Source organism: Cottoperca gobio, chromosome 3, assembly GCF_900634415.1.
Source record: "Cottoperca gobio chromosome 3, fCotGob3.1, whole genome shotgun sequence".
In the NCBI taxonomy this organism is placed as follows: domain Eukaryota; kingdom Metazoa; phylum Chordata; class Actinopteri; order Perciformes; family Bovichtidae; genus Cottoperca; species Cottoperca gobio.
In genome coordinates, this window is record NC_041357.1 from 17035145 (window position 1) to 17047444 (window position 12300).

A 12300-nucleotide genomic window follows, 5' to 3' on the forward strand; every position below is an offset into this window, starting at 1 on the left:
TCTGTAGACCTCCCTGTCTGTACAGAAATATCCTAAATGAAAACCTGCAGTGGTCAGGACCTCCAGACTGGGTCGAAGGTTCACGATGACCCCTAAGAATATAACCAAGACAAAGATTGAAAGGATCTGCAGAGAAGACTGGTCACGTCATCCCTAGAAGACTCAAGGATGTAATTTCTGCCAAAGTACTGAGCTCTGAATACTTCTGTCCAAAATGATATTTCAGGGTTACTTTTCTAACTAATTACCAAAACATTGTAAAATTCAGTTTTTTGTTGTCACTATGGGGGTATTGAGTGTAGATTATTAGGAATTGTTTAGCTTAGAGCTGCAACATAACAACATGTTAAAGTAAAGGTCTGAATGCACTCTGTTATGACTAACATTATATACTCCATAAAGATCAACACACAATATTTAAATAAAACTTTATTTTAATATTTTGCAACGCCATCCTTTGGGACTTTTTACTCCCTTGTAGCAATAAAACTAATACAAAGACTTATTTTCAAAGAAAATGCCACCTTCTACCTATTCACTCTGCATAACCAGAGAAGGATAGAGGTGAGGCGTAAAAGCTGCCACTTAATCAACATGACGGACACTTTGATATTTTAGACTGTAGTTTCCTCATATCACTTCTGCTTTAGCCCAGTCAAAAAAAAAAATACTCCAGTACAAACTCTAAAGCTATAAATGTCCATAGCAACCTGTTAAAATCATTTACTGCAGCTCACTTGAATACCAAACACAACAATGCAGCATACTTTAATGCGTTTGTGTAGATGAGTAACCTGAATGAATGCAAATATATCTCCCCCGAAAGTCACATTCTTTTTTTGCCAGTATAGATTGACAAGCTACAAATGACTAGCACTTGCTTTGCTATGTCATTTGCAGATGTGAAATAACACGTTCTCGAAAGCAATACTTGTATGCTACAGAATGTTTGCATTAAAAATGATCCCACGTCAGTTTCAGGTATTAGCACACAGTGTTTGGGAATTCTAGGATAGAGAATATAATTGTTTGCGCAAACAGTACATGTTGATTAGAGGGCTTTTCTAGTCTATCTACACTTAAGGCTAGTTGGAGAGATGCTGTTTTTAAATAGACCTGTTTTGAGTGCTTCCATGGCATAATAATAATAATAATAATAATAATAATAATAATAATAATAATAATAATAATAATAATAATATGGCTGTTGAGCAAACACAGAAACATGATGGAATTCGTCCCAAAATAATCCGTTTAACTGGCTTGACTAGGCCTGTTTTTGATCATCTAAATGTGTCAGCTGGCAAACAACTGCATTTGAAACAAAATATCTGCATGGAAACTTTGATTTCACTTTCCGGCATAAGAAGCTCCAAAGTAAGGAATCAATTCCATGTATTTTACAATACGCTCAGCGCCTGGTGACCCCCACAAAATGCAGCAGTTGAAGAGTTTTAAAGACATTCATTTTAAAATCAGACCAGCTGTGAATTCAAATCCTCGTCTCTGTCTTTACGGGGAGGTGGTTGAGGTTCTTCTTCTCCCGTGTCTTGTTTGTCCCTCTCGGCCTCCAACCAGCTCTGTGGGAGGATCAGCTTTTTGGGCCCGTGAGGTGGTGGACCCAGCAAGACCTCTATGTCCTCGTAGTTCACCACTTCTCGCTCCAACAGCGCATTGGCCAACTGGAAAGACAAGTTGTGACTCATTATAACTTAACACAAAACCAAAAGGTAATACAGAAGTGCTGTGCACAATGATGGCAAAAAAAGAGCTACCATCTAAAACAGCAGTCCCCAACCTTTTATTGCTGGCACGGACCAGTTTCATGTAAGAAAATATCTTCACAGACTTCAAGGTGTGTGTGGGGGGGGGGTAAATATGACGGATTAAAATGATACAGGCCAGCAAAACAAATATGAAGTGCATAAAAAAATTACGCTGAATTAGTGGGAGCCCTGAGCTTGTGTCTCTGCAACGAGCCGGTCCAATATAGGGGTATCAATTCTTCACCAAAAGTAAAAGGTTTCTTCTCTTAGCAACACGGTTAGTCACTAAGTATGACGCTCTCAGTGCACTCGCATGTGTTGATGTGGTGGCCATCAGTAATTGTTTATGTCCTTCCAAAGTGTTTTTTTCTTTCAAAATGCTCCAAGGGCTTGTCTTTTAATGCCGGGTGCCGGCGAAGCCGTTATGAAGGCTTCGTTGCCTCATTTGCGAGCCTGTACATTATGCAGAGCGGCGCATGAGAATCACCTGTAGCGATAAACACGTATTTTAAGTGACTCCTGATGTTGTCTTTTAAATGTCTCCTCATTGGGTCTTTTCCCTTTTCCATAAAAGCTCTTTAAAGACGTTTGTTTTCCACTCATTGAAGTAAAGTATCACGTGACTGAGACGAGCGTCTTGACATGTGTCAAGAGACACAGACGCACAGACAGATGTATCCGGTGATTTTTCAAAAATAAAACCTCTTTCAAAATAAACTTTCTGTGCGGCCCGGTACCAAATGACCCACGGACCGGTGGTTGGGGACCACTGGTCTAAAACACTCTTTATGATCAAAGAAGGGAACAACTGACCAGTGTCAGCTTGTCGCCATTGTCCAGCAGGATCTTCTCTGTGTGCCTGTAAGCACGGGCTATCAAATTCCGAGCCTCCTGAAAGAATAACAAGTGGCGTCAAATCTACATTTAATGATGACATGAAACAACATTCACCGTATCCTTGGTAAGGTGATCAGGGAGATGAGAAGTAGTCTTAATTCAGAACACCTGATAACATTATGGCCCACTGAAATAATGGCAAAAGCTCAACATTAATACTTTTAAGAAGGTGCTAACGTGGGCGAACAGAACAGAACTAATCCAACGTTGGAACTCACATGGTCCATCTGCTGCTGCAGGCCCTGGCTGAAAGGACGGCGTCCAACGGCCCCTTGCTCTGTTTCTGGGAATGAGACCTGGCCGACACTGTCACACATGCCGTACTGCTTCACCATAGAGTACGCCACACGTGTTACCTTACGCAAGTCATCCTGAGCTCCTGGGGACACAGAGGGAGGATACTTCAATCACTTTTTGCATGCCAAGTTATAGTTCACATTATAGGAGAGTTATTTCAGAGTTCATGTTTGATTTTGTAGTAGTACAATCAGCCTTCAAGACTAATTATTATTATTATTAAGAGGAAGAAAATACAAACTCACTCTATATCAGGAATAATACTAAAAATAATAATAATTTGGTAAGATTGAGAAGGGCTAGGAATCTGAGCTTTAAAAATCTGTGAAGGATTTAAGGTGACGTGAATGGCAGGCTGCGATCACAGGGGAAATACAATAGATGGGAGTACCTGTTGTAATCTTGTTAAATGTGATCGCCTCAGAAACTCTTCCTCCAAGAGCCATACACATCCGCTCAAACAGCTGCTCCTTGGAGAACAGGTACTGGTCACGAGGTAAGATCTGCGCAAATCCCAGGGCTGCATTAGTCCGCGGGGCAATGGACACCTGGAAAACACCACAAGAGCAGTGATTTCAACAAAGAGTTGTTAAAAGGTCCATTAAACATAATGGAGGTGAAACGTTGTCTTTTCTGAAAATGACTTGTTTTAAAGTTATTATTGTATATGTCCATCAATGTTGCCCTTTAATTGTCTATTGTCTATTCAAGTCTGTCATTTGATCAACTCTAAAGACAGCTGGCAGTTTGTACTCATTCATAAATGTACTGAAACTGGAGTTGTTGGTGGTCCATCAATCTACATTGTGAATTGAGTGCTCCACATTTAACAAATAGTTTGATGTCCTCGACCAGAACATCAGATGTGTGCAAGTCCAATGCAGCAAATGCTAAACGAGGAAGACCCGCACAGAAAGAGACCCCGGGTCATTTGCTCAACCTTGAGTTAATACACAGTTCCTCCATCTACATAATTTGCCAGAACCACTCATGTTAATAAAGTGGAGCAATGACAGATGACTTGCAAGATATTTGGGCGCAGCCTTGGTAGAAAACTGGTTCTCTTAAAAGGTTTCTTTAAATATGGCATCTGACTAAATGTTCATGGAATTTTGAATCTCAAATAAAATGATAAAATACAAGCATCAATTAGGCCACACTTTGAAAGGTGTCAAAAAAGCCTACACTACATCAAGTAGTGCATTACCTTCATGACTGCGTCTGTGTGCTCAAGAAGCCATCCCACTAAGGCATGTCCAGACTCATGGAAGGCAACCACCCTCTGTTCCTCTTTAGACAGGATCTTATTCTTCTTTACACTCCCTGAACACACACACACACACACACACGCACAAACACACGCACACACACACACGTCAGTTTCAGAGTGGCAAGTAACACATATAAATGCATAGTTTTGGCACATTTGCATCATTTTACCTGCTATTACTCTCTCCACTGCATACTCAAAGTTAAAGGTATCGATGGACTTGTGCCCTTCTCTGGCAGCATGCAGGGCGGCTTCGTTACAAATGTTAGCAATGTCGGCGCCTGCCGAGACAAAGTGAGGGGGCGACAACAATATGATCACCATGTGGGAATGACATTTCAGTAAACATCAACTGTGTTGTGTTGTGACGTCCAAAAGATGTTTCATGTTTGTTGATCACAGGCTTATGTTTATTCATAGCGGAAAGCCATTACTTTGTTATGGCCACAGATGTTCATAGATTTACACAAGGACATAACGGTAAATATGTATATACCACTGAAGCCCGGGGTGAGCTCAGCCAGACGCAGAGAGTAGACTTCAGGTGGTTGGGTCAGCTTCAAGATCTTCAGATGTTGCTCAAAGATCTCCTTTCTCTCCTGAGGGGCGACAATAAAAATGAGACAAACTACATTTAACTAACAAAGTCTGTCTAACCCTCCAACACAATTAACATGGTTTAGCTGTCCAAATATTATTTTTGTTTGCTTGAGAATGTGCGATGGCTTAACAGGTACCAAAAAGCAGCTGCAAATTGTGCAAAGCCTCGCAAAAAACGTATTTTTTCAAAACAACAAAAATAGAGGCTGTTTGCTTTATAATTAATTTGTAAGGCACATGTTTATGATTTAAAAACTCAAATTAAGTTGATTCTCAAGACTACCTGCAGAGTGGGCAGATCTATAAAGATGTGCCTGTCCAGTCTGCCGGGTCTCATGAGAGCATTGTCCAAGATGTCTGCTCTGTTAGTGGAAGCAAGGACAATGACGTGGTCTGTTGTTCCCATTCCTGCAAAAGAAGAAGAAATGTTTTATTATTCTGCCAGAAAGATCCGTCTCTGACGAAAACAAACTGCTCTGAAATCCCACATGTTTTTTACTCACCATCCATTTCTACGAGCAGCTGGTTGAGGGTCTGCTCCTCTTCAGTATTGGAGAAACCAGACATGTTGGTGGAGCGCTTCTTTCCAACTGCATCAATTTCGTCGATGTAGACAATGCAGGGTGCTCGGCCTCGAGCCTCCTTGAATAGACTCCTTACCCTAGCAGCACCCAGGCCTACACACACGCACACGCACACACAATATAATAATTGGATATCTCTGGTGTGACAGAATTTTAGAGGTGATATTTCCAAAAACAACATTTTGAGAACAATCATCAGTAACGTGTATAACATGACCAAGCATGTAAGGGCATTCCTCTTATACATCCAGAAAAGTCTGATTTCTTCAATAAATGACAGATTATCGCGGCATTGTAACACAGGAACAGACATTTAATCTGTATCACAATATTATCAAACCAATGATATTTACTCTCACATTGAACATCAACATTATTTTGATGCATGTTGACAGACCTTATGCCATATTAATTGCTGATGCTGTCTTTACATACCTCCAATGACCTCTACAAACTCAGAGCCAGCCATGGCCAGAAAAGGCACTTGGGCCTCTGTTGCTACAGCCTTAGCCAGCAGGGTCTTCCCACAGCCTGGAGGCCCAAGCAGCAATGCACCCTTGGGAACCTTGGCTCCCAGCAGGAGGTATCGTTCTGGACTCTGACAATACATAACATCAACGTGGTAAGTGATAGACTGCAATGGGGAAATTAAAGTTGTACTCATGTGTTATTCAGATGGTAGATAGCAGATCCAGTACATATTGTAGCAAAGGCCCTTAGATGACCTAATTAAGATTGATGTGTGCTTCCCTGCTTTACATTAAAATGAACATGGTGAAAGTAATATGCAAGACCAACATATATTACTTTGAGTCTCGTGTCTTACCTTGAGGTAGTCGACAAATTCCTTTACTTCCATCTTAGCCTCATGCATGCCGGCCACATCTTTGAAACTCACACCTTTACCCGACTTGCCGTCCACAACGGTGAACTTGGCCATCTTCAGTTGATTCTGTTAAATCCATTGTAATATACAATTAATACACTAGTTCAGTGGAGCACATTAAGAACCCTAAATGTACACATGCCAATTTGCTTATGTGGTTTCACTCACAAAAGCACTGAAGCCGCCTTCTCTGCCACCCATGCCTAATAGTCGGATGACATAAAAGGCAACAGCCAGGCTAAAACCAGCGATCACCAGAGTCGAGATTACGCTGCAAAGTGAACCGATAAAAAACATTGAATTGAGTGTTAAGAATTAACGCAGGAGAAAAATCAGAGCTCAAGACATTAAAAACACAGTTGAAGTATTTTTGCCAATTTGAGCAGTCTAACTGTTTCAATAGGTAAACTAGTCACAAACGTATTCACATAGTTTTAACACGCTATTAGGGTATTATGGTAACAACACATAATGATATGCCCTATTGGCTCTTTATGAAATGAGAAATGAGAAAACATTTTCCATCACATTGATATGTTTTTCCTGTGTATGGAGATAACATTCCTTCAGATTGCTCATTAAATTGATTTATTTTAAAGTCTGCACTGAGAAAGGTCATGTTCTTACTTCCCAAAGAATCCAATGCGTTTGTAAGACACCTGTACCCTATCCTTAGCGTCGATACTCAGCTCTTCTTCAGCAGCTCTCAGCTTCTCCTCAAATTTGTCAATGTTGGCAACCTGCATTTTGTACATGAGTGCCAGCCTCTGCAAATCAAGAAACATGGCAGGAAATGAGAGTTTAGCATGCACATCTGCTGTACAAATTCAGATGCCAATTGTGTGTTTGCATTTAATCTTGCACAACATACAGGCTTTCCAAATATAACTGCTCCAGGATGAAGGTGGATTTCTACAATGTCACTCTCAGGAACGACCTGCACATGTGACACCTCTCCCTTGGCCAACATCTCATGCACAAAGTCATTCCAAGAGACGTTACCACCACTGGGGTTATAGGTATAAAACACTTTGAAGATGAGCGCGAGGATGAAGACCATCCGCAGGCGGTCTTGGTACATCTTAATTATCTGCTCGCGACGCTTCTTCTCCTCTAGATGAGGCAGATTGTGGAGGAAGAGAATAAAAAGGATCAGAGAATTGTTTTTACATTACAGCCAGATATGGTGCGGTTATTGAACAGCCATGTGCCAATCAGCTAAAGCAATGTATTACTTACCTTCTTCTTCCTCTGGAGTCTTTCCCTTTGCTCCATTACGTTTATTTTTCTCTTGTTTGGATTGCGATGTTTTGAAGAAGTTTATTGACCCTGAAATCAAAATGTTTTCCATCATCAGTAGATATAAGTAGGTGAGTGTAATACAATCATAGCGTAGGTAAGTAAGTGAGTAATCATCAAACTCAGTGTTTACCTAACAGATTTACCAAACCAACAGGGTTCCTCAACAGGTTGTTCCTGATTAACTCTTTGCTAATTCCCATCATGCCAGGACCCAAGGGTCTGTGGAGGAGACACTAAAACGGGAACATTGGGACAAGATATTTTGATGAGACAAAATATCAGAAATATCATGACAGAGAGGAAGTAAAAACAATTGCTGTAGTGGAGTCTGCACATGCATTACAACCTCATCACAATAGCAATGCTTTCATAACAGAGTAGAAGAAGAAAACAATGATTTAATTTCAAGTTGAAGGACTTGCACAGTACAATAATGTTTAATGCAGGGGACCTTAAGTCTGTTGTAGCCCACTGCGAGTCAATCATTGTCACTGTCAAGAAAATCACCTGGTACTCAGGGAGACAGAGCACTATATTTATGAATAGATTTTACGAATGAAAAAGTCATAAAATTCTGCTAAAGAAATGCAGAATTCATTGTTTATATTTCAAGGTTAAGCGTCTCGATGAGAGGCTGCTGCTACACAGATCACCCTTCACAGACTGAGTGTTATGCGTCTATGTCTCTATGTCTCTCCACATTTTACTCGCACCACTACCAACTATGAATACAACCCACGATATGGGACTGTATGTTTTAAAGCCCTCAACCAACTATCATGTTTATGATGCATTTTGACTTACCTGAATGAGTTTCTGTGGTTCACTCGTAGGTGTCCGCTTTGATTTTGAAAGAAGCATCTTTCTGACATTAGCGCATCTGAATAGCACATTTCTAACACTACCGCTGGATGTCGGCTTGTTTGGTAATATATGGGAGTTTCGCCTTGACAGTGTCCACAGCAAACCTGTACTGTATTTTCGACAAAGACCTGTACGATGCAGCAACAACAACGCCGACATAGTGTCTTTTATCCCTGAATGCTGTATATTAAGTGAACGATTACCATGCCATAGCTATCTGTTTTCTATGAAGCTGAAATTGAGAGTTAACACGTTTGTTTACCCCCAAATCCGCTAAGAGCTAGCTTGCTATGTTATTCAAGAGTGCAGTTGAGCAAAGATGTCAGCTCGAAATCAACACTACCACTATCCACTCCAGGACTTCCTGCACACGGGAAAAGAAAGCAAAAAACAACACCGATTTACTATAAATGTGATTCTATTGCTATTGTCTAATTTTCATTATTGTAAAGAACTGTGTTTGATGTGTGCCGAAAATTGAATAGTACAGTTTTACACATCTCGTTGCCTTACAAAACATCTTTCTTCTTCTTCTTTGGTTTTTATTAGAGGTTGGCAAACCAGCTTAAAGGTGCATTACCGCCACTACTTGGACTGGAGTGTTAACGAGAGATTTGTGCAGGAAAGTAGAGAAAATAATAATTTAAAGAAAAGATCAGATTATTTTAGCTAAATCAGTTTTCTTTTAAAAACGTGTTAACATCACAGTATGTCTTGTCTGCTGTTTATCCCCAAGAGAACAAATAATAAAAACCCATGACGTTTCGTCTTCCCCATTGACAGCCCAGGGCGATCTTTCCAGATATTGTAATTCCTACAATGGAGCAGTACATGTTCAACCGTTTCTGGTTGATTACAGAGCGTGCATTTCGACTTTTTATTTATAAGCATCTATGATTGGGTTCAAAACATCATTGACTAAACTTGAACTTTAACCTTTTTTGTTGATCTTCAAGGACCTACTTGCTGCGCAGACGTTTACGCAGGGTTTATGCCATGCAATATAAGTGCGACAATCTTTGGACTCACATAATATTTCATTATCAGATGTGCAGTAAACTGTAACTACATTTTAATTGCTTCTAGATTCTGTCCACTCCCCCCCCCCCCCCCCCCCCCCCGTTAACAATGAAGGTGCAGCAAATGCAGCTAAGTAAAATCTGCATTTCTAGGCTATTACACTCACAATCAACAAGACATAAATATTGTTTGTTTATACAGTTGCCCTTAAAATCGAGCCTCTTTGGATCCAGGATTTGTCTTGTGCTGAGTGACATTTTTATGGGATAATGGTGTTCGTGTCTTAGTGTTATTCAGTATTTAAAAAAAACCGCATACAACTTTTCAGATTCTACATTTGCAATGTTTACTTCGGTAGATCATACAATAAAACACAAAACTACAAGAACATAATTTACATGCATTATATAATTATACCAAATGTCTATTTAAATCAGACTAAAACAAAATTAGAAAAAAATAAATACAATAACAAACAAAATAGAAACACTTCCTTTGATTATATCTCAAGATATTAACAGTAATGCAAATAGTGAACACAATATTATGATAGTGTGTTCAAAATAGTTCAACATATTATCTGAAACCTCTGAATAAAGATATCTAGTACTAAAAGTATTTTCCTCAAGTGTGTTGACACTCTAGCAGTACTCCAGCAGAGTGCGCCATTAGTTCATTGAGTAGAGCTCTGGATTCAGTAGGTCCAGTCAGGTTTAGCAAAAAAAAGAATCATACATATGAACACATGTTGTTGTCAGTTATAAGATCCAACTTGTACAAGCTTATCACATGGTTTGATATCATGTAACTATGTGTCATGCAGGGTCTGCTGGTTTTCAATGCAGAAAATCGCCCAAGAAAGCAATTTTAAGAATGACTTCCTCCTCTCTTTAGTCAGTGAAATCAGCTGGTGGAGTCTTTAATAATTGGAGTGAAAACGTGTCGATAGCCACCACTCATATCCCTTGTCGCTGTAGTATCAGGGCAGTGATGTCGTGAAAAGCGACGTGTACAGGTCAGTCTAAATGACATGTTACATAAACCAATAAGATTATAGAACTTCTCCTTGAGCCAATGGGAGCCTTCGTTTCATTCACTCGCGTTTCATTTCGACCATGGGTGCGTCAGTTTGTTCACCAGCACTCCCCGCTTTCTCGCAAACTCTCCTCTGCTCTAACCTGTGTTTGAGGTCTGACCCATAGCCATCGAAAACAACACTTATTTCATTCAGTGTTGAAATAAATACTCAGATACTCTACTTAAGTAAAACAATTAATAAAACAATTAAAAAAACAAAAAAAAAACAGTATTAAAATACTCCATTACAAGTATAAATCCTAGATTCAAAATGTTAGATTATTTTAATGTTGAAGTTCGTCAATGTGGAGCTAATGGCCAATTTTCTATACTTTACATATTACTGGATAGATTAGTAGTATAGCACTGCACCATAAACATAATATGTTCTTTTGTATGTAAAAGTAACTATACGTGAAAAATAAATAAGATTAGCATAAAATGGAAATAATCAAGTAAAGGACAATAATACAAATGTGTAATTAAGTACAGTACTTGAGTTATTGTACTTAGTTGCTCTCCACCACTGATTTCATTATGCGCTAAAATGTATAGATACTGATACCTATGATACATGAAATGTACATCGTATCGTTTGTGTGAATGCCTCAGTTTTCAGCCTTAAAATGCTTACACATATTCTGTGTACCTTTCACAGTAGCCTACCAACTTTTGCATTTTAAATAGCCTGTGAAAACTCTTCATATACACATACAACAAGTCGGAATAAACAAATCATAGGATATCTAGAAATGTGGAAAACGAGTGTGGTCTTTTGCGTTTGAAACTGTGAGCCGTTGTCAGCCTCGTTAGAGCCCTGCTTGTGTTGTTTTGAAGCGAGTACAGGATGCTGAGTAGATCCAAAATGGCGTCTGTTTCATCTTGTGCGGTAACGGGATCCGCCTACAGCAACATGGCCAATCAGGACGCTCGTTTCATTCACACAGCGTTTCCGTCCCTAGCGTCCACACAGTGAAGTCAAAGGCCGCTCGAAAACCGCTCGAATGGGTTGGCGGAGAGGATTAAACCGAAACAAAATATGATCTTTTGATGGTTTACGTTCACCCAAGCAAGCCTACCGTTGCACAAATGGAGTGTTAAAGGTTCGTAGTATGCGGTGACGATGAAATAGCTACGCTGTAAACGAGTTTTCGTGGATATTTTAGTGTTTTTTTTCTTTGGACGTCTGTTTGTTGGTCTACATGGTTTTAACAAGCTAGCACTAGCTTCGATTCTAGTGAGCTGCTTCGAGCTGAGATGGTCGTCGCGAGTTTATGCGGATGTCTCCGGACCAGTCTATACTAAACCGACGGCAACAAATGGGACCATCCAGCATCGGCCGTAAACATCGCGGCGTAGACCAAACTTTAAAGATTCAAAAATCTATTTGAATTTGTGGAAATTCAGACAGAGGTAAGTCGCATTTTTGCTTGTACTGTATAGCTAACGCGTTAACAACAAACTGACTTGCTGCCCCCGTGGTTAACTCTAGTTGATGTGTGTTGCGACAAAGGTCAACGTGCAAAATCTTTGTTTAGTTAGGATTTTTAGGCATTTTGTATGTGCTTCATGGTTACATAGTTATGTAATTGACTTTGTTTGGACTGGAAATAAACAATATATATTTGCTTCTTGAATGCAACCTTTCTATGGTTGTGCGTAGCTCTGTTATGTTGATGATCTTTAAAAAAACAACAACAACATTATTTTACGTAATAACGTACGTTCATAAATTGG

At 39.7% G+C, this 12300-nt stretch overlaps 1 protein-coding gene and 1 long non-coding RNA gene across 3 annotated transcripts in view; one reads left to right on the forward strand and one right to left on the reverse strand.

Moving 5' to 3' along the window:
• Nucleotides 1-416: 416 nt before the first annotated feature.
• On the reverse strand, nucleotides 417-9030 carry spg7 (SPG7 matrix AAA peptidase subunit, paraplegin). Of its 2 annotated transcripts, XM_029461074.1 has the most exons (18): nucleotides 8980-9030; nucleotides 8407-8830; nucleotides 7733-7835; nucleotides 7540-7629; nucleotides 7172-7413; nucleotides 6928-7067; nucleotides 6469-6571; nucleotides 6241-6366; nucleotides 5850-6012; nucleotides 5334-5507; nucleotides 5114-5238; nucleotides 4727-4829; nucleotides 4401-4511; nucleotides 4168-4283; nucleotides 3352-3508; nucleotides 2882-3042; nucleotides 2580-2657; nucleotides 417-1682 (listed from the first exon to the last, which is right to left on the reverse strand). In XM_029461074.1, exons 2-18 carry the CDS (start codon nucleotides 8623-8625, stop codon nucleotides 1476-1478), a joined length of 2418 nt encoding a protein of 805 aa, XP_029316934.1. In that variant the 5' UTR covers nucleotides 8626-8830; nucleotides 8980-9030; the 3' UTR covers nucleotides 417-1475. The 2 variants fall into 2 exon arrangements, with proteins under 2 accessions (XP_029316934.1, XP_029316925.1); XM_029461065.1 differs by having other exon boundaries at nucleotides 8407-9009.
• A 2516-nt stretch (nucleotides 9031-11546) lies between these two features.
• The window catches only part of LOC115004341 (uncharacterized), a 75488-nt gene continuing 74734 nt past the window's right edge, over nucleotides 11547-12300 (forward strand). The window contains exon 1 of the long non-coding RNA XR_003831835.1: nucleotides 11547-11976. This is a non-coding gene — a long non-coding RNA (uncharacterized LOC115004341). The remainder of the gene's footprint in view (nucleotides 11977-12300) is intronic.